Raw genomic sequence first — 27,652 nt, 5'->3', positions numbered from 1 at the left:
AGTCATGATACGGACCGAGGGAGGATTCTTGTAGATGAGCAGTGACATGAGACATGTCAAGAATAGCATGCCTGTGTGGAGAGCTGAAATATGTGCCTAAGGTATGTCAGGCTATTTTTAGAGTTGCCTAAGTAAGTAATCCTCTGCCAGAGATTATCCTGAAATATTAGCCATTGTTTAAAGTGATTTTGTTAACAATAGAAGAATACCTGTAGCATATTCAGCCTGTGGGTGTATTTTGCGTCATTGTAATTGTTTGTTTGATATACAATAGAACCTAGAGACCACAAGCAAGATCCGGTTGAATTAGATGCGTCATAGATATATATTACAAAGACTGTCACAAGGACTAACCTAATTTTGAGTTTACAGCTATTCCATATAAAAATAAAAAACAGGTAAGGAAGAAAGAGGACATTTTATTACAAAACTTTAACTCCCAGTTGCAAATATTTAGATGATGTGACAGTTTCTCCTCTGTGGACTCGTACTCTGTTTATTCCAGTGGAGGATCCAGTGCTATATATAATTTTGACTTTAAAATATCCGTGTTCCTTAAAGATTGGAGTGGCATGGTGTGAGATGAGGCAAGAGTGGCTTCCGTATTCCTCCCACCTGGTGCAATGGATGAAGCATGCTACCTCAGTTACTCTACTCAACTGCCAATGTCCACCAATGCAATCCCATAGGTTGTGACTTGGGAGGATTGCTTACTTTACAAAAACATAATTTGCCTGAGAATATTTCAGGTATTTAAGATTCTTTACAAAAAATATAATCTCCCAAAACAGTGGGAGTTCTGACTAGTGAGCAGGTACAACAGGGATACAGCACTCACCCCTGTCACTTGCCCATGCTTCGCTCATGGCTGAGTAGGTCTTGAAATAACACTTGAAAAGTAATCATTTACAACACAATGTCTGTAATGCTTGGTAGTAAATGGTGATGCTTCAGAAATGCTTCACAATCTTTGATCAATGAAAATAGGAAGAGCAAGAGTAGTAATTGTAGCAGTTATCCCAGTCTAAACCATTCTTGTTTATTGCTCAGAGCTAAGCTAAAACATACTATCCTTTGCCTTCTTAGCTTTTGAGTTTTGTACAGTCTCGTGGAACTGATTCTTTTTTTCCTTTCCAAAAAAAGTTAATGTCTGTTTGTCAAAACTGCAGTTTTCCAGAGGAAAGAGTTGGTGATAAGACATTTCTCATGCTTAAGAACGATTAAGGGAGAAACAGATTGTGAAATTTAAATAAAGTGTTGCCTTCTCTATTTTTTTCCTTGATGGTAAATTTCGGGATTTTTTTCCAATTGAAACAATATATTAAGATAACTGTAATGAAGTTAGAAATCATTTATATTCCCCAAAGCAAAACATTCAGAAATTACCTAATTAAAATATTTCAGTTGACCCAGGCAAAGCATGGCGTGACTTATCAGATCACACTCATTGTTGTGCGCTTCCTGCTAAAATAAGGAACCTGTTTGTATTAGATACCTTCATCCGGTATATGTAGTGAATAGAATGATTTCTTTCTCAGTCTTTATATCTCTCTCTAAATAGATGGCCACTTGTTTGGGGGGCTTTGATTGTTTGTTTTTACATTTTGCTGTATTTGCTTTAGGTCTGCCTTCCCAGGCCTTGAATCACTTTGTAACTCCTTACTGAATCATGTCCAATTTCTAGCATTTACTTTAACACATGGACAACAGAAAAGGACACAGTGTTCCAGTAATGGCCCACCCAAAAGGCGTGTGCAGAGGTGATACAATCTCCTTACTTCTGTCCAGTGTTGTCTTGTTTATACATCCACGAATCCTGCCAGACCCTTTTGTCAGAGCATTACATGTGGAGCTCATATTCAGCTTGTGAAGAGCAGACTATAGATTTTAAGACATTGGTCCTTTTACCATGGCTAATCTCCTTGTTATTATCAATCCTGTTTAGTTTTAGGATTTATATAGCACAGAAAATTAAGTTATCAGCACATTTTTCCCTGTTGCTTATCAAGTGAAATCATAAAGCAAATCTGTAGATAACATCATGATTTCCGTGACACTGAAGTGCTGCAACAAATACAGAATTACAAACGTGTGGATTAAAAAGCACACGCTACTATAGGAGGCAGAAAGCACTTATGAATTAGGAGAAAACTTGAAATAATTACTTTTGGGTTGCATTTTTTCCTGACTCATTCAGTTTAAATCCCTGAGATCAATTCCCAAAGATGAAGTAATTAAACCACCTTGTATTTTTTGACAGGCACAGTCTCTGGCTTCATCTTTATCTACTCGACAACTGTTGCGAATTTGTCGGCGACTGTCACAACATCCAGATGAAAGCCTTTACTATGCTGTTAATAAAGCCTGCCTTTCCAGGTAGAAGTGCCAGTTTGGGTGGAAGTTCCAGAGTTCCTTGGTCTATTGCTAACATGCAAGATATCTTTTAATGCAATTCAGTAAATAATGCAATTGCTCTCTTGCTTCTTAAATTCTGTCATTTCTTCAAAACTATTTCTGTGGTATTCTCAGACTTGAGAGCTAAGTCAGAATGGTTTTGTACTGTTTTATCATCTTTATGATGATGTTTAATGATATCATACAAGCTAGGTCACCATTATCAACATTACTTCTCTGTCTCAAAACACTCAAAACAGAGTTATATTAATGTCTAGTACGGCTGGATGTTTGATGGAGGTTCAGTTTCAGTTCTATAAACTGTATATAAAAAAAGTTATGAACATAGTGTTGGTTTTTTTGTTTGTTTGTTTTCTATTCTTTTCTTTTAAAGAAGGCAAATTTTAATTAACAAAAAGTTTGGAAAACTGATTGGGCCTCAAACTGTATGCCACAGAGCTCTTTATTTCACTTCAGAGCTCTGGGTTCAAGGGAACTGAGTCAAGTGTAGAGGTGTTTCCAAATAAACATCGTTTCTATAGTAGCTCTTACTGATAGTGGAATGAGGATATTACATACTTCCAGTCCTAATTCATCCTACATTGCAACTTTTCTTGCAATATTCCATAATACTGAAGCTTTTTATAATGAGCATGCAACTTATACGAGGGCATAGACATAGACATTAAGGGTTTGGAGATCTAAGTAAAGCTTCATACTGGTTTTACTTTACAGAAAATACTGAAAACTTTTAAGAAAACTTCCTTAAAAAATGTTTTACCTCTTTTATTTCTTCATTTAGGTTTTTACCAAGCCTTGCCAGATCAGCTTTACACAAAAATCTACAGGATTCCGGTATTGAGTCAAGTCCAGATAACACAAAGAAACTAGAGGAGAAGGATTACACTTGTAAGTTTGTGCCATCTTTTTGTCCTGTTCTTCATGAATGTTACTCAGATAGTTCAGCATATAAATGTGCACTAAATGACCTCAAAATTAAACGTAGTTTGCTTCAGTTACATCCATTTGGCTTTGTTGTATTGGGAAGTAATAACTCTTAGTATGCTGATACTTACGTATTGTCTGTTGCATTCCCTGTCCATGAAATTTATGCCCTTGACATGTTTAAGGGTTTCCCAGTCTAACAGATCGATGACCTCAGACACTTGACCAGCTCTTGGACTTTTATTGTTGTTGATTTGATGTTTTTTATTTATTTGTCTGTTTTATTATTATTATCACTTGTACTACTGTTTTGCATGGTTCGTAGTTACAGCTTTGTTTTGATCTTAATCTTTCTCTGATATGTTCTTTACCATTGCTTTTTTTTATCTTCACTGGTAAAATCAACCTCTTTCTCATCAAGACTCTTGTAGGAGTCTTGGGTTGTATTTTGTTTTCATTCTGGTACATAATTCTTTATTAGTTTTTCTTCTTTTTTTAAATTTTCTATAAGTTGCTGTTACATATCATCTTTATCCAGCATGGCTTTGTTTCTTTGCCTCCTGCAACCTGTATTCTTTTGAAAGAGCCTTCAGTACTTCACACATATTTCTGCTTCTGCCATTTTTCTCACTTCTTTTTCATTCCTGCCTGTCCTTTGGTCTTCATGCTGATTGTGTAAGTTTTGATAACTTCCATCACATAGCACACGTTGAGTTATCTGCCATTTTCTGTTCACTAAACTTTTCCTTTCAACAGCTTTGATCCATACTCCGGCAGTATTATATTTGCTGTCATTTCCCTGTGTGGATAATTCTCAGTTTTGTGATGTATTTGACTTCTGTGTTTCCACAGTTAGATCTCTACAGTAGCAAACATGTCTTTGGTCAGAATTAATATAGACTCTGTTTTTTTTTTTTATGTAGGTGAAAAATGTATAAAAAAAAACACAGGCATAATAATGCATGAATGGCTGCATAGGTGTATGTATGCATGTATATATGCATATATATGTATCTGCATAGGTATATATAATACTATGATATATAGAATACATGCTTTATTGATAATGCATGAATGGCTGTATATGTATACACACATATAGGTGAATATATAATATTACATAATATTGTATTATAATGTATATAATGCATTGTATCTGTATTTGTACTATATGTTTATATATATATGTTAAAATTATTTATGAAATAATTAGAAATATTTCTAATTGCATTATGCTATCTGCTTACCATTTTTTTCCATCCTGATGCCTCCCTTGAAATTTCTTCACGTTTCTCTGTCCGATGTTTTAGAAGAGAGCACATTATAATCCCTTTTTATTATTATATACACTTAGCTTCTGCTTTCCTAAGGAAGAAATTTATGGTTCTCTCGATGTAAGAATTTGTTAGCTTTTTTACTTTCTCTCTCAGAGTTGAAGGTTATACCTTCAAGTGCAAATTTATTCAGTTTTCAGCAGGTGTTAAATGTGTCCACTTTATAGAATTAACCCATTTGGTCAAAAAAGTAATTCTGGATGTAAAACTCAACACTCTAGTACTGCTGTGATGGGTTGGCCCCAGCTCTCCTCAGTCTCCACACCCTACGCCTACTGGGACACTTAGAGAAAATAGAGAATAGAAGAGATTGAAGAGCTCGTGAGTTGAGGAAATGTGGCCTGACAAAGTTAGTGGTATTCCAATAACAAAACAAGAGTATGAAGTTAAACCAAGGTAGCTGTCACAGCTTCTAGTGTACTTTATGATATTTTTTACGTAAGATCACCAGTTCATCATTTATTGTAGTAGACTTCTTTGCAATTATAAAGAGAATTCAAATTCATTATAATGCAACCTCTTGTTAACAGATAATCTTTCAAGCATTCACTTTGGATAGAAGTCATTTATAGCAACCCACAGCCTTGTTAAAATTTGCAAACTTTCACTTGTAAGCATTGGCGATTGATTGCATGTCTGCTCAGAGGATGGTATAAGTAATGCATGTGCTTGTTTGTTTCCTGAAAAATGTCTAGGTGAAATAAGCAATGGGATTCTGAAGATAGGATCTGTGACTATGCCAGTTTATAACCCAAGTGAGAAAATGAAAGTGCCTGATGTGTTGTTTTACGAAAATGCTCAAGTAAGTAGAATTCGCTGGTTTCTCAGGTACAAAAAGTTTGTTAAATGCATACTAATGCACATATTCACATTTATTAAACAATATAATAATTTTGAAGGTTATATTTCTGGAGTAGCTTCTTTAGGATAAATTTTTTTCTCAGGGGATTTGATGCTCATTTCAGATCCATCTTCACTGTGTCCCTTTGAAGATGTTGTAACAATCCCATTGAACATTCATAAAATGCTAAACGACTTTGAATCAACTTGAATTTTATTTAGAATTATTTGATAAGATGTTTTATTGAGTGATTTTATTGCTGCTGCTAACCCGATCAACTCTTGTGGCTGGGTTATTGATTCCATCCTGACGGAGTGTTTTACAAGCTCATGATAGGAAGTTTTGCAGGTCGGTAGTACCTGCCTTGTATTTGAATTAACGCTGGATGCTTGAAAAGCAAGGTGAAGAGTAATTAGTGTTACTAGTTAGTTACTAGATAATTATTATTTTATTTAACCTGAGTTATTAATTAGTTGCTAGTGTTATTAATGTTAACTTGTTCACAGTAGCAAAGAGTAAGAGCAATTAGTGAACACAATAAAAGGAAAGGGCTTGGTGACTTTTTTTGTTTGTTTTAGTTCCACCCTCTCCCGTGTTCCTTTTATAGAGGTAGGTGTACTGCAGCTGTCTTCTCCATCTAGTTTGTGGGCCTCAAAACTGTCGGACAAGGTTATCCTTAGCCAGAGAATTACCCTTTGAGTGACTATGATATTTCACTGATAGCTTTTGAAGTGTTTTTCTTTTCAGGAGACTAGTGTGAATCTCCCTACTTTGTGAATTTCCTTTTCTCTTCTGCTCTATTTTTTCTTCTTTTCTCGCTTGTAATTTCTTCCCAGAAAGGCTGTCCTTTCTGCTACATGGGTATCACCTACTGAAGGTGACAGGCCATGCAAGGAGAACAGATGACAGTCTTCTTCATCTTCCCCAGTAACGTTTCTTGTGAGATTTTGTTCTGTGTTGCCATTTCAGTAAAGTACTTTATTTCAGTGTGTTGGAAATGAAATCCTAAGTCTTACTAGGATTCATATCTGCATTGCTTCTTCAGTCTTCTTGCTTATTGCTTCAGTAAGTATAATTGAACACACTGCAGAAAACTGTGGCTGATATTATGCATCAGTTTTGTTTAGGTGACCTTTGTTAAAAACGCTGCATAGAACAAACTGCTCTGTATCTGCCCCTGGTAGCAATGAATTCTGAATCCTAGAGGAAACGACAACCAAATACCTGTCAGAATAGCTGTTCCCTTTTCAGAATGAATTTCACTCTTACGTTCTGTATTGCAAGTTCCTACTGTAGTTCAGTCATTCAAGTGTTGTAGTGATAATTTAGCAAAACTTGCTGGAGAGCAAATTTGGTTTACAAGTCCAATGCAACTTTTCCTCTCTTGTATCTAAAAATTACATCAATGTTTTTCTGTGTTGGTTTATTTATGTCCTCAGCCCTTTGCAGTTCTGTACAATGTAATGAAATGCATAGTTTTGGTCTTGAAGCATTACATGTTCCAGTGGAATTTAGCTTTGCTGCAGTACATTGCTCTCTGTCCACAGCAAGCAGCACAGGGATGGAAATGATTTTTAGGTAGTATGATAAATGCCAATTTCTTCCCAGTGTCTGCTGAACATGGGTTGATAAAGTTGATACGATATTGCTGTGTCTACTTACAGGTTCTTCATGTAAATATTGAATCTGAAATGTCTGCACGCATCCTAATACAATGCTAATTTATGCGCTGGTGAAAAAAAAATAGATATATCAATAATCTTGTAGGAAAGTTGTTCTGCAGGGAAACTAGAACGTACGTATATTTGTCCACTTTAGCATAAAACAGAATTCATCTGAGGGAAATCCTCATGCTTTAGCAGTAGAATCAAAAAATGTAATCAGTAAGTGTGGTAAAACCGACTTGCTAGAATTTATGCTATATCTGGTCAAAGTTACTCTCATCAGCGATAAATTGCTAGTGTGTGTGCTTTCAGAAAATACAGTAGCTTGCCTTGAGGTCTTCTTGAATTAATTGTATGTTGAGTGTTCAGTAGTCTTTTGACATGCCTGGTTAGGATTTTGTGGTATTAAGCTATGTTTACACGAGTTTCTTCCCCCCACCCCCGCCCTCCGTTCTGGAGAGATTTGGAAACCTGAAATATCTTTCACACACTTGCAAACTGAGTATTTCTATATGCTCAGAAATTGCATGTGACATACTGTTTTTTTGTGGGTTTGTTTTTTTTCAAGATTAAGTACTAGAGATAGAATGATAATGTGGAAGAACTATGTTTATCTATACCTTTATCTAAAGGCAAGCATTTATTTCTGTAAGTAGCTTGTCTGACCTACTTACAGATGACCTATTTTCACTAGGTACAGTAGAGAAATATTCAAGACTATTGCTAGTAAAGTACTCTGCATTGCCACATTATCCTTAAATCCTTCTGATCCTTTTAAACAAATTATTTGTGAGGAGCATAATAAGGTTGAATTTTGTACAGTGTGTGTTACATTTTATAATGCTGGATGTGTGTACAATACATGTTGTACTTTGACTTCAGTTAGGCAGTCTAATTTAGAAGTTATAAGAAACATAATAAACACCTTTAGACTTGAGCTTGTATTTTTCTGTCCTTATTTTCCTTGAAACTAAAGCTTAATTATAATAGGAAAGTGTGTTTTTTATTAAGCTACACCTGGTGTTGAACTTAAAAAAAAAAAAAAGTGTATAATTTACATATTCATGTCAGTTCCCTTTTAATTCCCTGTTTGTTTTCTGTACAGTTCTACCAGAATATATTTTACTTCCTACACCTGTACAGTTGCTGGAAAATTGTCATATGTGTGTAAATGAAAGTTCTTATGCTGTAGGTGACAAACATTCACCTAGGCTAAAAAGAAAATGTATTTGGAATGATTACAGAGAATGACACAGTAGGGAAATCAAATACCCAGAACTGATCAGAGCAAAGGAAATGCAGAAGTAGAGTTTGTATTTTTGTTTCATTGTTTTAGTCACTGGATAGATTGCCTCTGCTATTATTGGCTGAGAGACACTGGCTATGTAGTAAGTAGTGGTTAGTATAACTTAAAAAAAAAATAAATTGGCCCCAAATCTTGAAAGTTCTCGTTTACTATTATTATTAGTGAATATATAAACTTCTGAGAGCATAAAAACGGGAGTAAAAATCATCTTTTTGTTTCTCTAGCACATGATGGTAATGGAAGATATGCTAAAAGACTTTCTGCTGGGAGAACATCTTCTTTTAGTTGGTAATCAGGTGAGTTAAACATTTCTTAAAACTCATTATTTAATAATGAAATTAAATCTGTTTTGCTTCATTGAAATTGCATCCATTGGTACTACCAAGGTAATTTACCTATTTTTGACTCTTTATCTATTAACATCCATTGGTTTTATGAGCACGTATTGGTGGAAAATGTAAATGCCTTAAGTATTTTTTTTGTGTGTGTTTTGTTGTTGTTGTTTGTTTTTACATTGCTGTCGGAGTAGAAAGAGAAAATATTAATGGCTATGTATAACATCATTACCAATAAAATATTTGGTCAATTGCTTTGGTTATTCTTCATAGATAAGTAGCAAAACCTCTCCTTTAAAATTTCTAGTGAGGATAAGAGGTGTAGAATTAAGTATTATTCTAATTTTTATTAGATTCACTTTCTTCTTTGGCACATATCTTTGTTGCTGGAGACTGTATTGTTGAGATCATGGGGCCTGACATTCTTTTAGTTGGTCACTGCTGTTTCGTGACACCTTCTAAGAGTTTATAGTCTCCCCAAAGTTAGGTATGGGCAGATGTTCTCTTAGTGGGTATGTTTAAAAGTCTTTGTTCTTCACAACCATCTTAAACTATCAGTGGAACTGTCAGGTGACTTAAACAGAATTACTTGCTTTGCCAGTTAGCTCTAAAAAAGAGGTTTTGTTATTATTTCTGTATGTTTAAAGTGTTCAGGAAAGTGATTTCCCAAGCTACCAGGTTGATTTTTCTTCCCCTCATAAAATAATCTTCTCCCTTTGGTTTAGCTTTCCCATAGCATGGTTACAGTAATTTTCTAGCAGATGTTTCTCTTTATGTTTTGCAATAGCCTTTGGAAAAAGTCTAACCCAAAACGCTAATGGTCTAACCTACACAGCGAGGAATGTAAAATGGTAATTGTTGTTAAAGTGCATCTATTAAAATTACAGCATGTTTATGTGCAGTCTTACTGATATAGAGTCCTTTTTAAGAGCTTGTATTTGAGATTTCATACTTCAAACCTCTGTAGGCTTTTTGCTGGATGATGCCAGGTTCTCCCAAAAGGTGTCATATATTGGTAAATGAAATATAAATTTCATAAATTAAACGCTCTTTCATAAGTGAAATATGATCTATTTTTCCTATTCCATTAATAGTGCTATCTGCCAAGTTGTTACTGAAAACGTATAGTACAAATTGCCTGCAGGAGCTGCTGTCCTCCCTGACAAGGTTCACAGTCCCACAGTGTCCAAGCAAGAAGTCTTGGGGTCAGCAGCCGGGGTGAGCCTGGTGCCTGAGGAGGCCAGACAGGTTCGCAGTGACAAGCCAGGTCTGAGGTCAAGACAGCAGGTCTGGGCTGCAGTCAGCAAGGTTCAGGGCCAGGCACATCAGCACTGGAGTGTAAGTCAGGAAGGAACTGAGGAAGAGCCTGAGTGTAAATGCAGCTCCTAAACAATGGGGAGAAAGGGGATCTCAGTGAGGTTACTTGGGGCTTGCTCAGCAGCTATCAGAGCTGATCTTCAACACAGACAGCTAAAGCCCCTAGGTGGGCATGGAAGAGCTTGCAGAGCCTGGTGGTACACTCAGGCCCCTGACACATGCTTCATGTGTTTTACCAGTTTGACAAAAAATATTGAAGACTACATGAGTATGGTTTTTGTTTTTAAGGTATTTTTCCAGCAGAGGTATACTCATCTTTAATAATTTACTCTGTGCCATATTTTCTTAAAGCTTACGAAACTTGTACTGGAGACAGTGTTAAAAGATTTAACCAGGTGGAAGGTTTGGAACATACTGCTTTGATTTTAGACATCCGCTCAGTTCTGCCATTAAAATTGATTGGTTTGCTGTGATTTGTCCTTGGCAAATCTGTAATACTTACGGGTTTTACTTTTTAATTGCTAACATACTTTCTGAGTACGTCCAGGTTTATTCTTTGCTAATTTGTTCCACTGTTTCTGTGTGTGACTAAGTTAGGCCAACTGACCTTTTTTTTAAAAAAAAAAAAAAATACTGTTTTTAAGTTTGCCATTTCACAGTCTTTTGGGACCACACCAGTCATCCTTGATTTTTCAGATGTTTACTAACCATTTAGAAATTGATAGGGTAATTCCTTACGTATATTACTGAAAATTTTTACAGCATGTGATGAATCCTGTGCAAGTACTGCAAAAGCAACTATATGTTTTCATGTTAAATGCACAAGTATCTTCCCATTGAAGATAATACAGTTTTTATCCTCTTTTTATAAAGGATATGATTAAAAAAAAAATCTTTTGCTGTTCAGTTACTTTAACAGTTTAGTCTGTAATTAGAAGGTAGAATTTAATTTCCGTGTGCTTGATACATAATTCAGTGTGTACCTGTGCTTTGTATTTGGAAGAAAGAAATGCTGTTTTTGTGTGGAGATGCAAAATGCTGGTTTGAGTTCCTTTCTGTTATACTTCTTGTTGGTGAATGAGTAAATCATGGAAAATCAGTGTAAGTAACTGACAATTCAAATACTCTGAACCTAGGTCTTTCAAAATACATGACTAATATCCCTTTGAATGCCTGTGTCATTTCCTAGATATTTAAATGAGTTGGCATGTACCTTAGAACATAATTTGGTCCATCAAAATTATGACTACATAAGTGACTATCTCCTTTCAGTTGCTAATGATTGTGCAAGGCTTGATCTATCAAGGCTTGATCTTTCTTTAAAGACTGGATTTGGTTTTCCTCTTTTACCTCCTTGATTTTGATAACACACATGGGCACACAGTTTCTGTTAGCTTTAGTCCATTTTCTTGATTTCAGAGTTTGTAATTGCAGTCTCGTGTAGTATTATCATTTTTTTAGTTGCGAGCTGACTGATGAGAATCCTTTTAACAGACTTGTTTTCAGGATTTGAACTTTGAAGATTAGTATTTGAAATTCAGTAAGTCAAAACTAAATGATCTTGGTGGATGTTATGGACTGCCTTTCTTAATGAAGCCAAGGAGATGTTGGATGCTAACAAATCATTCAGGAGGAGTTCAACCTCACAAATAAACTACTTTATTCATATGTAGTCCTTGATGCTTTTGCGGCCCAGGATTTTGCTGCATACATGTATTATGTGAAAATATGGCTTTCTCTAAATGTTTGCTTGCGATGCTTGTTGATTTATTTGGATTGCTGACTGGAGTGTGCTTCAGTTCGATATATAAGCAAACAGGTTTCTTTGGGTCCTCAGGAAAGGCAGTGGATGGATAAGAATTTTCAGCTGTTGAATAGTTTTTAATAAAAGGCGATGCCAGCATTTTAAATATGGTTTCTGATATTACATCCAGAAAGTGCCTGAAGTCTGAGTGTGAATGAGGCCATCCATAGTTTCTCAAAGCAACCATAAAGCAGCTTCTTCCTTGGCTGCGAGTAAGCAGCTATTTATTGCTCTCAAAGCAGTAGTCAGACAACCACAAGAATCCTGTTTAGTAAAGGTTACTTATTTCCAACGTCGCAATGACTGTTTATGTCATCATTACCATATAGCTCTTACATTATTCCCTGAGCTTCTTGGGACTGAATTATTTTTACCAAGGAAAACTTTCAGGCTATTTTGTTGGGAATTTTTTTTCTGATGGACATTGTACAGATTGTGGATTGGCTACTTTTACAATCTCCTTAAATTTCCTGCGTTTGGCAAATAAGAGATAAATTATGCTAATAAACAAAATTTGTTTATGTGGGAAAACTTTTAAACTAGCAGTGGCAAAACCATCTTTTTTTTGTCTTAAAATTTAAAATTTTACATATAACATTTCCCAGAGAAGTGTTACAAAATTCTTGCATTTGGAAGTTGCCTCAAGAGAGGTGTTAGATGACCTTTATTGGTCATAGGTGAAGTCTTGGCAAACATCAGCTGTCTTTGAAGAGACCAAACAAAATATTCATAGTTCTAAGGGATTTCTGGCTTTCTGGGGAGAGAAGGCTCATGGCCTTGTCACTTCTGAACTCTTTTGTAACCCTGAAGTACTGAAACACTTAACCCCATGTTAAACAAAATGGAATTATTTTATTTGACCTCAGTCTTTTGCTGTAATTCATAGTATGAGCTGTTCAGATAGCTGATCTCATAAATTGAACAAGTTCTGCTGTAGCAATGAATCCTGAATATATCTGCTTTCACAGTTACCATGCAGGAAGCATCTCATAAAAAATTGTGTTCATTTTGTCCTTTAGAGTTACTCTGTTTTTATTCACTGTATACATATGGTATAAATATTTTTAAATGAATGAAGCGTGTAAACATAGGCCCAGGTGTGCTGCCATACCTTGAGAACTACATGTAATCCCAGGCCACATCTTCATTAATGCTTCATTAACCCTTATCCATTCCATAATGGGTCTTTTAAATAATATGCTCATTTTTTGGATTGTTCAATAGAATCATTTAGGTTGAAACAGACCTCCAAGGTCATCAAGTCTAACTGTTAACCTAGCACTGCCAAGTCTACCACTAGGCCGCCTGTGTCCCTGAGCACCACACCTACACGTCTTCTGCATACCTCCAGGGATGGTGACTCAACCACTTCCCTGGACAGCCTGTGCCAATGCCTCACAGCCCATGTGTAGGCAATATTCTTGGGTGTGTCTAAAGCAGTTTATGCCCCTCTTTTTGACTGTACCCTGAAAGCTTTGGCACAGAGTGTTTTGTCTTGTGCACTTACATTATGTGTTGTAGACCTTGTACCATTTTCAAAGTGTAAAGCGTAGCAAGGAAAAGTAAACATTACTGTACATATTGTCTGAAACTGAAGAACTTTCTCTGTCAGTCTTCCTGAAGAATGGACAGAGGAAATGAAATATGCATTGGGACAGGCTCAGTGTTCATCAGCACCATTCCCTATATGTCATCTCCTGCTTGCTCTTCTCTTTCCACAGTTGCCAGTTGCTCTTTGGTTTGTCGTTTTCTTCATCAGCAACCTTTACTATTTTTAAGTATTTGGCGCTGGCTAGTCTCTCCTCGAACAATAATAAGGAAGAGCTTTTTTTTTCCTCTCCTGAATAATTAAGACATAAGACATGGCACTCCAACGTCTATTATTCTAGCTTTCATATTGGTTATGTCCATTTTTCAACAAGAAACACCAAGTTGATAATAAGAATAATCAGATATGCTGTAAGTTACTAATTAAATTACTGCTGAATACAGAGAGCATTTAAATCTTGTGCTTCTTCGGTTGATGGTGTGGAAATTTGGATTTTGACTTTGTGTTTTTACTGTTGTTCAAAGTTGCTTCCCTCTTTTCTCTCCTGTTTAAGGAAAGCACTTCACAAGTCTAATTAGACAATGTATATGTAAGGGGAAGTGAGAAAAGAATACGAAGTAGAGTAAGAATGAAGGATTCTATGAAGGTGCTAAATATTGCTGTATATAATTAGAAAGAAGACCATGACAAAATCTCTGGCAGTGCTTAGTAAAAATGTTAAAGTGAGCCTACAGCAAGTAGACTGTCACAAATATGTTAAAAGAATTTAGAAATGTAATGGCCTTTTGGCGCTTATTCTTCCATCAGGGAGATAAATCAACATGTAATTGCATCCTTTCTTTAAATGAGAGATCAGTTTCACTGAACTCATGGACTACCACTAGGAATTTATTTTGTTCTTGAAGAATTTAGTAAGACAAACAATTGAATCTTTCTTAAACATATCTAAAACAATGTGCTAGAATAGAGCTTTTTTTCTGGCATAATATTCTTCTTATATCTTTGTGAAATTGAATTAAATATATAGTGAGAGTGTACTAATATCTGTCACCAGCAAAGCTAGAAATACCAAATGCTTAGCATCTCAGCTCCTCTAGAAATAGTGTAAAGGACTTCGTTTTCCTGCTTCTACTTGTAAAAATGGACAGCTTCCTCTGCAAGGCAAGAATGTACTAACCTAAACCAACTTTTTTTTTTTATTATTATTATTATGAGCATAAAGAAGTTGAGCTCTAAATGAGCTAAATTGGGCAAACTATTACGGTATTTTTTTGCCTAAGGAATTCTGTGTTGCAGTTGTGGAAAAATTGGAAAATATTTGTCTCGTTTGCTACAGTAGTAACCACATTTGCACATCTGAGAATAAGCATGCTCATTAAATGTCTGCTTATATTATTGCTTTCTGCCTTTGCGAGCTATATTGAAGGATCAGAACAGAAAAATGAACAATTAATTGGTTTTCTTTGGGAGTTGTCTTCCCATAAATTATTTTTTTTGTATCTTTCTCTGCACTGAACTTCAAGCTGTCCTGCCTCACTGGAAATGTAAAGATGACATTTTGCCTAGCAATGCACTGTACCAAATATTGTGCTTAAATTCAGAAAAAAAGCAGGGTATCTACAAGCTTGTCTAGACTTGTAGTCAGGGATGTATCCAAAACAATCAATTTATGACTTCTTGAAAATTAAGTTTATTTGCTATTCTTGTGAAATTTTTTTTTTTTATTTTATTTTTTTGCTTGCCTCAGATGATAAATTAATAATAAAATAATGAGAGCCTAAACAACAGAACACTCATGTGCAGTGCACTGTTGTGACCAGTATATAGATGATAGCTAGGGCAATACTTAGATCACTACTGCTTTATTTGTATTTGTTCCAAGCAGGAATTGATAAGCTTAATAATACCAGGAGCATTTCAGAGAGTTGTATAGGGTGCTACTTTTCGTTCTGGTGATACCATTTTTTATTTTTAAATCAGGACTGTAGTTCTGATTTTACATCCTTGGGTGTAAAAATAGCAGCCACTATCAAAATGCATGCACTCTTCCAAATGTTTCGTTGGCACATACAGGGAAGTTACAGGCATGGAAGATGGTTCAGTGCCAGACTCAATGTTAAAAACCATTCATTAGCAAAAATGTCCTCATTTTCTTCACTTAGGAAAATGAAGAAAACATAAGTTTCTGTCTTAATGATGCTATCAATATAACTCTTTTTATGAAGTCAAAAACTGAGAACTTTGACATGAGGATTCTGTATATTGTATATTAAACTTTAATAAGAAGTCAAGATTCTCCTTTACCCCTCTTAATACAATTTTAAAATTAATTACAAACATTCTTCTAAGGCCAAAATAAAAATGTGACAAACTGATTTTCCCACCAGTTTTTAAAACTTGTTTCATTCTTCAGTAATGAAACAGGTGCTCTGCTGAAAGTGACTTAAGCTATGTGGGATGACTCTGTGCTGAAATGGAAAAGGTGCGATTGCCGTGCCTCAGCTGAAGGACAGCACCGAAGAGCACAACATGCTAACCGCTTTAACTGCTTCACTATGACCTGAAAATCATTTAAAAGAAAATGAGGAAGCATTTTTTTAGACTTTTTTTTCTGAGAGGCAAACTGTTAATTTCAAAAGCTTGGGCCCAGTTCCCTGGGACCATAATTTTACAGAGTTAAGTTGGATTGTGTGGGGGAGAAATTTGTCCCACTACTGTAATAGCTGTATCCTGAATTGCAAAACACCTCCAGGGACCTGTAAAAACCTTGTTTATGCTTGAAATGGCAGTTACTGCTAGAAGATTAAGTCATTTTATCCTTGGTAACAAGTGTTTACAATGTCAGTTAAGAGAATTTTTAACTAAGGGATTATTTTGCTTTCTAATTACATAGTGTCCTTCTTGTTATTCATTAGTGCAGATATTTACTTCCCATTTTCCGATTTCAGTTGTCTCATATGTCTGACAGAGTAAAAATTGTCTGATACTTGCTTTCTGAAATATTTTTATTCACTTCAGCTGAAACACCAACACAGATGTTATTTTCCCTCTAATTAGCATATGCTTGTATTTCTGATAAATGGAGTAACCGCAATCGTACATCTATAAATAACGCACAAAGTGTTAATGGCAAACTGGTTTGTTCTCTGAGCGTCACGTTAGGCTGCAGGAATCGCAGATGATGTGAGATGACATTCTGAATCCAGGCTGAGTTCAGCTGAGCATTTTAGTGTGCTCACAGGACATGTGTAGTTCCTGTTCTTTCTGTTTAAATAGCTGACTACAAGCTATGTGGGTGGCTGTAAGATACAGCTTGATCCTTGGCACTGGGTAAAGATTGAAAAGAGACGAGGACGATTTTGTTGCCATTATGGTGGTTTCTTATTTCTGGGATGCCTTTAACTTATTTCAGAAGTTGGGTTTTTTTTCTGAAATAGGTTAGCATTTTCCACGTTTCGTGTTCATCTGAAGAAGGCTACCAGACATATTCTTGATGCCATGAGGATCCAGTGAGTTCAGAATAAAACTTTCTTGGCCTTACGTTAATAAGTATTACTTAAGGAAGGAACTTGTCTGAGCTCTTTTTTGCAGTTTTTTAGTGGTATAAAAGACCCCTCTAAATGGCTGTGGTCTCTCCTCCTTACTTTCTAATGTATCATGCCTTCTCAATGCAGTAACAGAGACAAAGAGAAGTGGAAACTTGTCATGAAGTAAGAATGTGGAGGAACAGAATCAAAGGGCTTTGACTTGAACTTTACTCCAGCTACTGTTGCCAACCAAGAATTTTCTGTGGTATACCACAACCTCTATGAAGGCACATAATGTACTCTCTGAAGCAGTTCAGTCTAGAAATTGGGCAATGTTAATGTGTTTATAATAGCTAAAATCTGGTGGGAATGCCTTTTGGCCTTTGGATACTGCATGCACGTTTTAAAAATGTATCACATTCTGAAATCAAGTTAGCCTTAAAATGAAATAAAAGCAGGTGTGCAGGGAATCTGGAGAGATGTACAAACACAAGAAAAGGGTGAGGTGTGGTGATGGCACAACTCCCATCAGCTTCACTGTGTTACTTGGGTAATAGTGCTGTCTGCCTTCCTCCATGGTGGTCTTCCACCATGCTGGTGTCTTTCAAGCATCTTTTCAAAGGCAAGGTGCATTCTTGCCACTACTGTTGGTGATAACAGCCTGGAGAGAAATACACAAAACCAGCCATTCAGTCCTTTATCTGTTGTAAAAGGAGAGAGAGAGGGGAAAAAATGTGTTATTTTGTAGCTGGGAAAATACTCTTTACAAACATTATTTTAAGAATCTACCATAAATGTACAGTAACCATTTGTTTGATATTAACTCTGTTTTACGTTGATTGAGATATTTCTTCAGCTTTGTACTTGCTGTAGCTGGCTAGAGTTTCCCTCTGCAGGGAAAAGAATGTGCAGACCACTAGGGATTCGTACAGAAAACTCCATGTGGGCATCTGCCCTGGTTTTTTTTAGCTCTCCTAGGAAAAGAAAAGGAAGCTGCTTTCAGCATGGATATTTGTGCTGGACATTCGAAGTATTCCCATTTTTTCACCCATTTATGATTTTAAGAATCTGACTGCAAGTAGTAGCAAACAAATGGGAATAAAATTATGCATGTGTGCTACTAGAGGATTCTTGTCCTGTTTCTGGTTTCTTTCATTGCTTCTGATCTAGTTCCTGAAGTTGCATGTTTTCCCCCAAATGGGTATCTTCTGAATTTCTAGAAAAATTGTTGTCACAACATCATCCCCTGTATCAAAGCAGTGGAGAATGCAGTGGAGAATTCCAGTGACAGTTTTCAGAACTGTCAAATGATAGATATTAAATGTGTTGTAGCTTCTTATTACAACTGGGTGTAAAACCGTAGGTTCTTCTGAAGGACCAGATGGAGGAAGGGTCGTGAGAAGGCGTGTGGCAGAACGCTAACTTGAGTTAGCTTTCCCGTGTTCAAGTTGACTCTACAGTAGGATCTAGGTAGTTCTATTTTTGTCATCTCTGCTGTATTTTTTTTTCCTCTGCTCTTATGGTGAGAACTTTCTTTCCATGATTTCAACTTCCACACATATGTGTGTGATTCTCCATTCTCATGAATGTAGTCATATGAGAAACTGTGGTCCCCTTCTGAGAAGCTTAAACAGTTTGCAATTCTGCAGCTGTCAATTACCATCTTTCAGCTAGAACTTAGTCATAAATGTCATAACTTGCAGTTATGAATGCTCCTATTCTGTTTCAATGCCAAGTGAAACAGATTAGCTGGTCTCAAGTTGGTTTAATCTAATCTCTTTAATCTGTCTGTGGGTTATATTCATCTGCTTCGCTTTACACTGGTATGGACTAATGATGCATTCATGCAGTCAGAGTGTGAATCTCAGCAGAGGGATGGTATCTTCTCAATCTGCTTTTGGCTGGGTTACAATCGAACTTTTCTTTCTACTCATCTATCTTTTTCCTTTTTTCCTTGGCAATCTGCACTTTCTTGCAGGAGGGATAAAGAATTTTTGAAGTGAAACTCCTTACTGCAGTTTTGTACACGTCAAGGGACGTATGACCTGGATTCCCTTAGGATGAGACTGAACTAGAACATGTTCTCCAGCGGCACACCTAATGCCTTCCATCTCTTAATTCCATCCTTGTAACCAGGCGAGGCATGGGCTGAAGTACCAGCTCCTGAAACAGTTGTACAGGACACGGTGGGGTATTAGCAACAAACATCTGGTTCACTCCAGAAACTCACCGTCGTTGTTCTGCACAGCTTGCTAATGCAGACATACTGCAGTAGGAGTGTCATCTCTAACCCAGTTCTGATTCTGATAGCATTTTTTGCTAACTTCCAGTGAAATGAGATTAACAGATATTATCGAGGTAATGTCTAACTCCTCGTGACAGCTACAGGATGTTTCCTATGACCATCAAAAAGTATCTTTTCAACTTGAGTGCAAGCCAACTTCCTAGCATTCAGAGCCTTGCGATACCTTTGTGAAATGAAAGGGTTGTAAACAAACAGAGGTAGTTAAAGGGATGAATAAGCATGAGTGATAACTCTAGAGACACAGTCCTATTTCTGATTTCTCCTAGTAAGACAGATAAGGGTTTTGTAAATACATACATATGTAAAATAAAATAAAATTGCATTCAGAGTTCTTTGATGTGAACTGAAATTGTGTTTGCCTATAAAGAAGTCTGGAGAATCTTTGAACAGTTTTGGAAAGTTACCTTTTTCTTTTTTGTAGCTGTTGAATGTATCTTTATAACTTAATAACTCTTTTTTATAACTTTAATAACTCTTAAATCAACTTCTATCACTCTTAAATGTGTAATTATGTTTTCATATTATATTTATTTGCTACAGGGTGTTGGGAAAAACAAGATTGTTGACAGATTCCTTCACCTTCTAAACAGGCCCAGAGAGTATTTACAGCTGCATAGGTAAGACTGAGTTACATTTCCATCTTCGTGTTTGTAGTCTGATTTTCCATGTTTTAAAACTTGTGTTTCTGAAGTTTAATTTGGTCTTGTTGTTTGAACAAATTCCCTATTATCTTAGGTGGCACACAAATAGAACACAGAAATGTATCTTTTTCATAGGCAGAGGCATTAAGCTGACAGGTGGAGGAGGGGTTACAAAAAGCCAGTGGAATCACTTTACTTAACATAATAGAAAGCAAAACAGAGCTTACTGATGTCAAACCATGCTCAAGAAGAGAGTAATATTATGCTGTCATTTCTGGGGAGATTTCCCAAAGCATGTGTGAGGGGAAAATTTTCAAAGGCACTTGTTTGAATATATCATTGATTAGATAAGAAATACTCTAAGTAATAAAAGTTCTTTGTTTCCTTCCTTTGGCATTGCTGCTTAGCATATTTATTTCTCTAATATCCATAAACACGTTGAGATTAGAAAATTATAATTTTTTTCATGTGCAAGCTAACAGAAGGACTTCAATACAATAAACCAATTGAAAACAATTCAAAAGCTGAAATAAACAACAGGTAATGGTGCGGAGTGCTTTTAATACTGATTTATCTGTCTGCTATTTATGACATGAACTGCGTGTGGATCAGTAAATTGAAACAAAGACTGAATTGGTATAGAAGAATCATCTTCAGTTGAACTGCATCCTTTCTCAGCTTCATTCCTAATCTTTACCTCCCCCCCTTGAACTTCCTAGCTTCATCACCCTGTCTCTTTCTATAATCACTGTTTTTTTAAATAGTGCTAATAAAAACGTACGTCTTTGGTATTTTGCCCTGTAACAGCACAGTCCTTTTAACACTTTCTCTCTCACTTTCTCCCCAGCTTTTTGTCTTCAAATGCCTTGTCCTCGTGTTCCCGATACTTGGATAGCTCTATCTCATCACTTTCCTTCTGCTGTTTTCTTAGATACTTCTTCTCCTAAACTTCCATCACTTCTTTCCTAAATAGTGCTCTTCTGACCTGTTACTTTTCAGCTTTGCATTAACTTTCCTGTCATCTTCTCTGCTTGAAGCAGCCACCTGCTCCTTCTGGATAAAACATGTTATAATTTTTTGTAAATCCCATTTATTTCACAAAATGCTACAGTATTCCTCTTCGCTCAGTGTATGTGCCTTTTGAAAAATTGTTCTGCTGTTGGGTGTGGTTAAGCAGAACAGTATATGTTAATATAAATTCAGATAGCTCAGGGCAGGGAGTGTTGCATAAATATGCAGTTTGGGGTGATGATGGAACCACAGAATATGTTAGTTACAATACGCTACTTGATACATCGCCAGGAAAAAAAAAAGTGCCCTTTTTTTGTCTAGTCAAGACAAATCTCTGTCAAGTTCTGTTTCTGGTTACAGTGTTATAGGGATAGGTAGCAAATGATGAGCAGTCCTATGTGGTTCTACAAAAATAATTCCTGAATATAGAAAAACAGAAGTTTCTATTTCCTGCATGACATTCTGAAATACCTTGTGAAGAACTCAGTCTGTATAGTACTTGTGTAGACTTTACAGGACCTTTAAACAAGCTTTACAAACAAATCTTTAAACAAGATAATCCTGATATCCCTAAATATTGTCAGTATACACTTTTGGATTACAAAACAAAATTAGAGAAAGTTTACCCCTCAAAAAATTGAACACTAAGCTTTTAGATGTTTTTTGGGGGGAAATACAGTCAGTAGCTTATAGCATAGACACGTTTCACTAGAAAATAATCTAGTGTGCGCACTTCATGTTCCATGGGGGGGTTACTTTGATGAAATAGTATAAGGAGTTCTGGTGATCTAAACAGCATGTATATTCAAAAAAATTTAATCAGGGAATATTTTTCTTAGAGCTGATAGAAGGAATAAGTTTAAAATCTCAAAATTTATGTCTTGTATTTAAAGATGATGAGAGGAGAAAGACAGAAAAGAGAGTGCTTTTCTTCAAACATCTTTTCTGACATCTGTATTTACATCTTTTATCACTGATTCACGTGGAAGGGTCAGCTTGACCTCAAGAATTAGATTGCTTATGGAGGTTATAAATCCTTCTTCTTAACTTTGCTTGCCTCATTGAGAGGTTTTATTTTCTTGGGTGCAATTTATGTATATAGCGCCTATTGCCATATTGATAAACATGCTTTGGAACCACTCTGATAGCAGCGCTAAGAACAGGAGTTGGAACTCAGCACTTCTTCTGTTTCCAACCAATTTGGGGGAAAAAATGCCACAAGACTTTGCTTAACTTAGTTAAGTTTTATAAATCATTTTGGGACCATGAAACTGAAAACCTTTACTGAAAGAAAGCTGTGATTAAATTTAATAAAGAAAAAATTTAAGAAAAATGTTTGCTTATAAATTATTCAAAGAGTTGGCTGCCTTCACTTACGTACTTCTTCATATTAGGAGTTGATCAGGAATGCATCTGTTTGGAGTTCAGTCCTACTGTCAAGCTACTACTTTTTAAAATTTCAATGACAATGATTTCTCTTCCTTGCAGTTACTATTTTTGTGTAGTGTGGTATTATATAACTACAGTATTCACTCTTTTGTTTCCAAAAAAAAAAATTAGTTAAGCCAGCAGTGGTTGTTCCATGTGGCGAGTCCATTTGCATTGTCCTTAGCTGACACCCAAATGTGCCAGTATCAAAAAGTAGTTAGAACTGAGGTAATTAAGAAGCAGCTTCAGACTTCATTGTTTTCAGAACAAGAAAAATAAGAACATTTTTTGTAATGAGATTAAGTTTGATAACTTCTAGAACATTTATTTATTGTTTTGATATAAGTGTAAATAACTAGCAGAAATTTTTCTGAGATGTTTGCTGGCTTCATGCTATCTCAGCCATTGATCAGCCATAGGAAATGCAAAAACTGCAGCTCACCATCTCCATCTCTGCAGAGTGTCTGCCACAGGCATTCCCCTAAGAAACTTAAAACTTTAAGAAAATGAAAACTATCAGTCCTTTCTATTGCTACAGGAACTTGGTTACTGTCAACTAGGGGGAAAACTAGATGTCCCCCCGATCTACTACAGAGATGGCCACTGAAGTCATAGTAAGTAAAACTGGTCAACCTCAACGCTGATGTCTTCAGTATGTAGATGAGCAGTCATTTAGTTGGGTAAGAACATTGTGGTCGCTTACAGAAATAGAAGCTTTTCATGAGCAGGCTGCAGTGTAATCTACATCAATAATTTATTGATGGGTTATGAATGGATTTCCTGCTACTCAGAGCCTCAGAAGACACGCAAAAGACACAAAACAAGTAGTTCTTGTTCAAGCTTTCTCGTTCTGCATATCAAATATATATATATATTCTTGTGAAATGTGAAGCAGTTTATTGCTCAGAAAGAAAATAGGAATCTTTTCAAAGTCATGTGACAAAAAGGGAGTGATTTTTGGTGCATGGGAGCTGTTCTTTGTAATGTCAAAAAAGTTGAAGCTGCTTTTAAGTATGGTTTGATACCTTTTTATGAAACTAGAGGCTATATGAAGTTTTCTTCTTCTTTAGCTTTGAAATGAATCTGTTTGAAAATGTTGTGCTTGCTTCAGGGTTTGTGCCCTTAAATTAGCCCTATTAAGTCTTAGTTCTCTATGTGATATCCTTTCTTGCAAATTCAGGTAACTTGTTTTCCACTTTTCTAGACATTAATGTATACCTAGGCTAAAGCGGTTTGCCTTTGTTTTAAATTTGATGTCTTACTACTGTCATTAGAATACTGACTGCTATAAGAATTCTATTTGATATCTGATAATCTTGCTTTTATTTTAGAAGATACCGCACTACCTTATTCTGGTTTTCCCAATGTTACGTTTCATTTCAAAGAACTTACCCATCAAAGTTACTGTGTGCTTTAGTGACTGATGATTTGAAAGTGTGGTAAAGGGTTCATTTTAAACATCTACTACATTTTGTGTTGTGCCTTTTTTAGTTCTCTCATAAATTACAGTAATCTGATGATCTTTTCTTCCAAAAATTAACTGAGTTTACATATGTTATCCTTTTCAAAATAAATGTAATTTTGCTGTGATCTTTAACAATCAAATTAATGGAGAGGTTTGGGATAGGAAAATGAGCTTATAGTGTCCCTACAAGCAATACTTACTACAAACTGTGCATTAATCTTTTGATGTTAATTTTCTTTCCCTCTTTTTCAGCACACATAATCAGTATAAAATCTAATTACCTGTTTCCCCTATTGAGATCATTTAAAACTACCCTTTCAGCTTTATTGACTTCGTTTTTTTTAAATTCAAATTAAAAAAAAAAAAAGTTGTTTCAAGAATAACTTAGTTCACCCAAGACACAGATGAGCACCTAATACTGTAGAGCTACGGTGCACTTGTTCCCAGAATTACATTTGGTCCTCTTCTCTTGAAAGAGTATAGGACTATGTAAGAAATTTAAATGTTGATGTAACTGTGCAGGTCTTTTTTTTTTCTTTTTTTTTTTTTTTTTTAAGTGAACAACCACAGAGAAGCTATCTCTGTAGACAACTTTTGTTGAAGCAAGTGCTCTTAAGCTGCAGTGGTTTGTTAGAAGAATCCATTGAACACAGTGAAGACATACATGTGTGTGTATTTATATGGTGACAGACACACAAAAAAAAGGCTGGGTAATCATTACTTACGACTCGAGTCCTGAATCTGTATGTGTAGATCATTTTCTTTTAATGTTGGACAAAGTAACCTTACAGTGCATCCTTCATTTTTTATGCAGCTCAGGTTTGGAAACACATAATAACAAGGCATGTTGTTGCAAAGATTTATGCTGTGAAGCATTGAATGTGCTGGCTAGCATTTAGTAGGTGTCTTTGTGGGTTTTTTTTTGTTTGTTTTTATTTTTGGGGGGGAGGTTGTTTTGTTTTTTACTTCTTTTGTTGTTGATGGTTTTTTGCCTTAATACATTTTCCATCACTTCAGTGTTGCAATGCCAAGCTTACAAAAAAGTTCATGCAAGCTATTGGTCTTTTTTTTTTCAAATGTTAGCTTTTCATAAGCTTTCTGACTAGCTCTGCTATTGTCAGATTACAGGTGTTAAGAGAATTACTTCATTTATCTTTTTGTAGGAATTGAATTCAGCTTGAATATCCTGCTGTGTGACTGCTATGGAGAAATAACTTAGGTTACAAAACCAGGTTGTTTCATTTTCTTCTATAGCTGAAGTAACATTCTCTAGCTTTTCTAGCTAGTATACTCTGTGAAAGGTATTATACACAATAAGGGGAGCTGTAGGGTGTCATGTTTCTTCTTTTGTGGATTTTGCAATTAGGGTGAGTGACTTTATGTTGTTATACCACATTATGTGCAAATGTTGCATCTTGTTTTAAAAGATGGATTTTGTAACTTGATTTAAGTATATAACCTGAATTAAACATGTAATTCCCTTTGGCCTTTGTTCTGCCACCCACAGTTATACTGAGTAATAAGTACTTTTATACTCCAAACAATTCTTTTGGTTTTAAACAAATATATGTCCTGCTGAGTGGTTATAATGGTCTAGCAGAAAAAAAATTAGGGATGTAATTATCCATACACACAGAGAAAGGTAAAAAGGCTTTACAATATCATCTTAACAAAGGAAAGAGAAAGCTGGTTGGCTTTTCAGGGATTTCAGAATTTCCTGAACTTAGTTGTCATGTCATGCAATGATATTCTGTGTGGTATGTTGGCAAAAGAAATTGATTTCTACATGTCAAAGTCATTGAGATTGCTTGCTCTTCATCGTGGTAATCCGTGAGTAGATTAGCTAAGCAATTAACTTCAGATGGCTCTTGGCCTAATTATTTTTTGAATACTCGTAACATTAGGTCACATCATCTGGATGTATTCATGTCTGTTTAAAATGTAATTGAGAAGATAGATATTTCTATCTATATAGGTAGATAATTAGATGTATATGTATACATCTCACAGACATGAAGAGCATCAATTATTAGAACATGTATTCTGGTTCTCTGATTCTTCATTTCAACTGAACACTGTAAAGTTTCTCTTGGAGAATAAGAGGTAGGCCAATGCTCAATCTTATTTATCTAAATTTGTTACAATGAGCACCAGCCCTAAAAACACAAGGTTACCATTCAGAGATATTCTCTTACTCTTTTGGCCTCAGTAAGTGGATAAAAAAGCCAGGGTAGGCTTCTTCAGCACTTGTCAAAACGGAGTGAATTCCAGTGAATACAGATGTTGGTAATGTTAGCTGAGGTTCTAATAACATGACCCATATGTGGGCAGAAGCCTCCTTGGGAACTTACATTTTAAAATAAAGAAGTGCAATACATTTTCCTTTTCTTAAGTTGGGCAGCAAAGCATAGGTTATAGAATGGATCAAATCCTATTTTAGTATTTACACTTCAATGTTCTGGGGGGGCAAGTGTCAACACATACAATGAATATTTGCCAATTTGTTGTATGGACACCACTAGCATTCTTAATGAACAATTTCATGCTTTGATTTCATTTCTCTAAAGAATGATCTTTCAGCCAGGTAGTCCTAAAGATAAACTAGAACAAATCTCAGGGAAAGAGGAACATTGTTCACCACTGTTCCTTAAATTTTCCTTTTAACTAGTTTCAACTTCTCTTTCTCACCACATAACATCCAGAATGCTTGGAAATTTACTTTCTTACATCTCTGTCTCCTATCCTGTCCTATGACAGGGCCCATTGATAAAGCTGTTCAGGTCTTCTAAACAACTCCGTATTTCCACTTGAAAAGAGGATGGGACAATGTTTCTGTCTCCAGTGAATACAATAAGAAATGCTGAACTCATTGGATTTGTGTAGAGGAGAATTTAATTCTAAATAATAAAATAGGTATGAGTTCACAGATCCTCTCCTCTCTTTGGAATAATTTTTCAATTATTATTTAAAAGAATTTGGATAAATCTTGGAAGTTGACAGAGACAGAATAAAGGGAGTCTCCTATACTCTAATTGATGTATTTGAACTACAGGCAAGGTTAGCATTAAGAAATTGTATGTGTGCAACCTGGGTGGGCAGTAGTTTTGGTTCACTCTTGTGAAGATAAAAAAAAAAAAAAAAGAGAGAGAGAATTATTTTCATTTGAAATTTAATAAAAGTATATATATATATACACTGTCACTCATAGTCACAGCCATCTGTTTGGCCTCTGTTCAAATTATGAATGGAAGTTGATAATTCCTTGAGGCATGATCACTCCAATAACAAAAAATAAGTATATTGCAGTAAGAGTGACCCTCTCTAGCTTGCATTGTTTTGTAAGGCTGGGGTAAAGTCTAGCAGGATTGTCACTTCCCTCACATCTGCTGTACCCTCATTTTCTGTGGTCGATGGAAATTTCTCCTGGCATATCTCATAGTTCTTCCCTGGAAAGAAGGTATTGCTGTCAAAGAAATAGTAACTGTCAAAAACCAGTATGTATTGAGTAAATCTATAGATCTCTGAAAAATCTGCCTTTGGGCTATATAATGCATCGGTAACGAAAAGTAAATAAAAGGCAGTGATGTGAGCCAATAAACAACAACAACAAAAGTCAAAAGAAGTCTCAGAAGTGCTGCTGTGAATTGAATGGTACTGTCACGAGTTGCTGGGGTTTGGTACTAGATCTTTTCTTCCTGTTTTTTATAGAGAGTTAGTGAGGAGGGGTTGCAAGATAAAAATGTGTTCTTAGGAAAGACATTAGTGAGTTTTTCATATTTTTCTTTT

General features: G+C 35.7%; 1 protein-coding gene across 2 annotated transcripts in view; it reads left to right on the top strand.

Annotated features, from left to right (window-relative positions):
* Positions 1–27,652, top strand: part of VWA8 (von Willebrand factor A domain containing 8) — a 188,723-nt gene that overhangs the window by 66,680 nt on the left and 94,391 nt on the right. For both annotated transcript variants that reach the window (XM_035553444.2, XM_035553445.2), the window contains exons 17-21: positions 2,261–2,376; positions 3,197–3,303; positions 5,369–5,475; positions 8,709–8,780; positions 19,862–19,938. In XM_035553444.2, the coding sequence (XP_035409337.1) occupies positions 2,261–2,376; positions 3,197–3,303; positions 5,369–5,475; positions 8,709–8,780; positions 19,862–19,938 (479 nt within the window). The remainder of the gene's footprint in view (positions 1–2,260; positions 2,377–3,196; positions 3,304–5,368; positions 5,476–8,708; positions 8,781–19,861; positions 19,939–27,652) is intronic.

This window comes from Cygnus atratus, chromosome 1, assembly GCF_013377495.2.
Source record: "Cygnus atratus isolate AKBS03 ecotype Queensland, Australia chromosome 1, CAtr_DNAZoo_HiC_assembly, whole genome shotgun sequence".
Classification (NCBI taxonomy): domain Eukaryota; kingdom Metazoa; phylum Chordata; class Aves; order Anseriformes; family Anatidae; genus Cygnus; species Cygnus atratus.
This window is presented reverse-complemented; position numbering and strand designations above follow the sequence as displayed.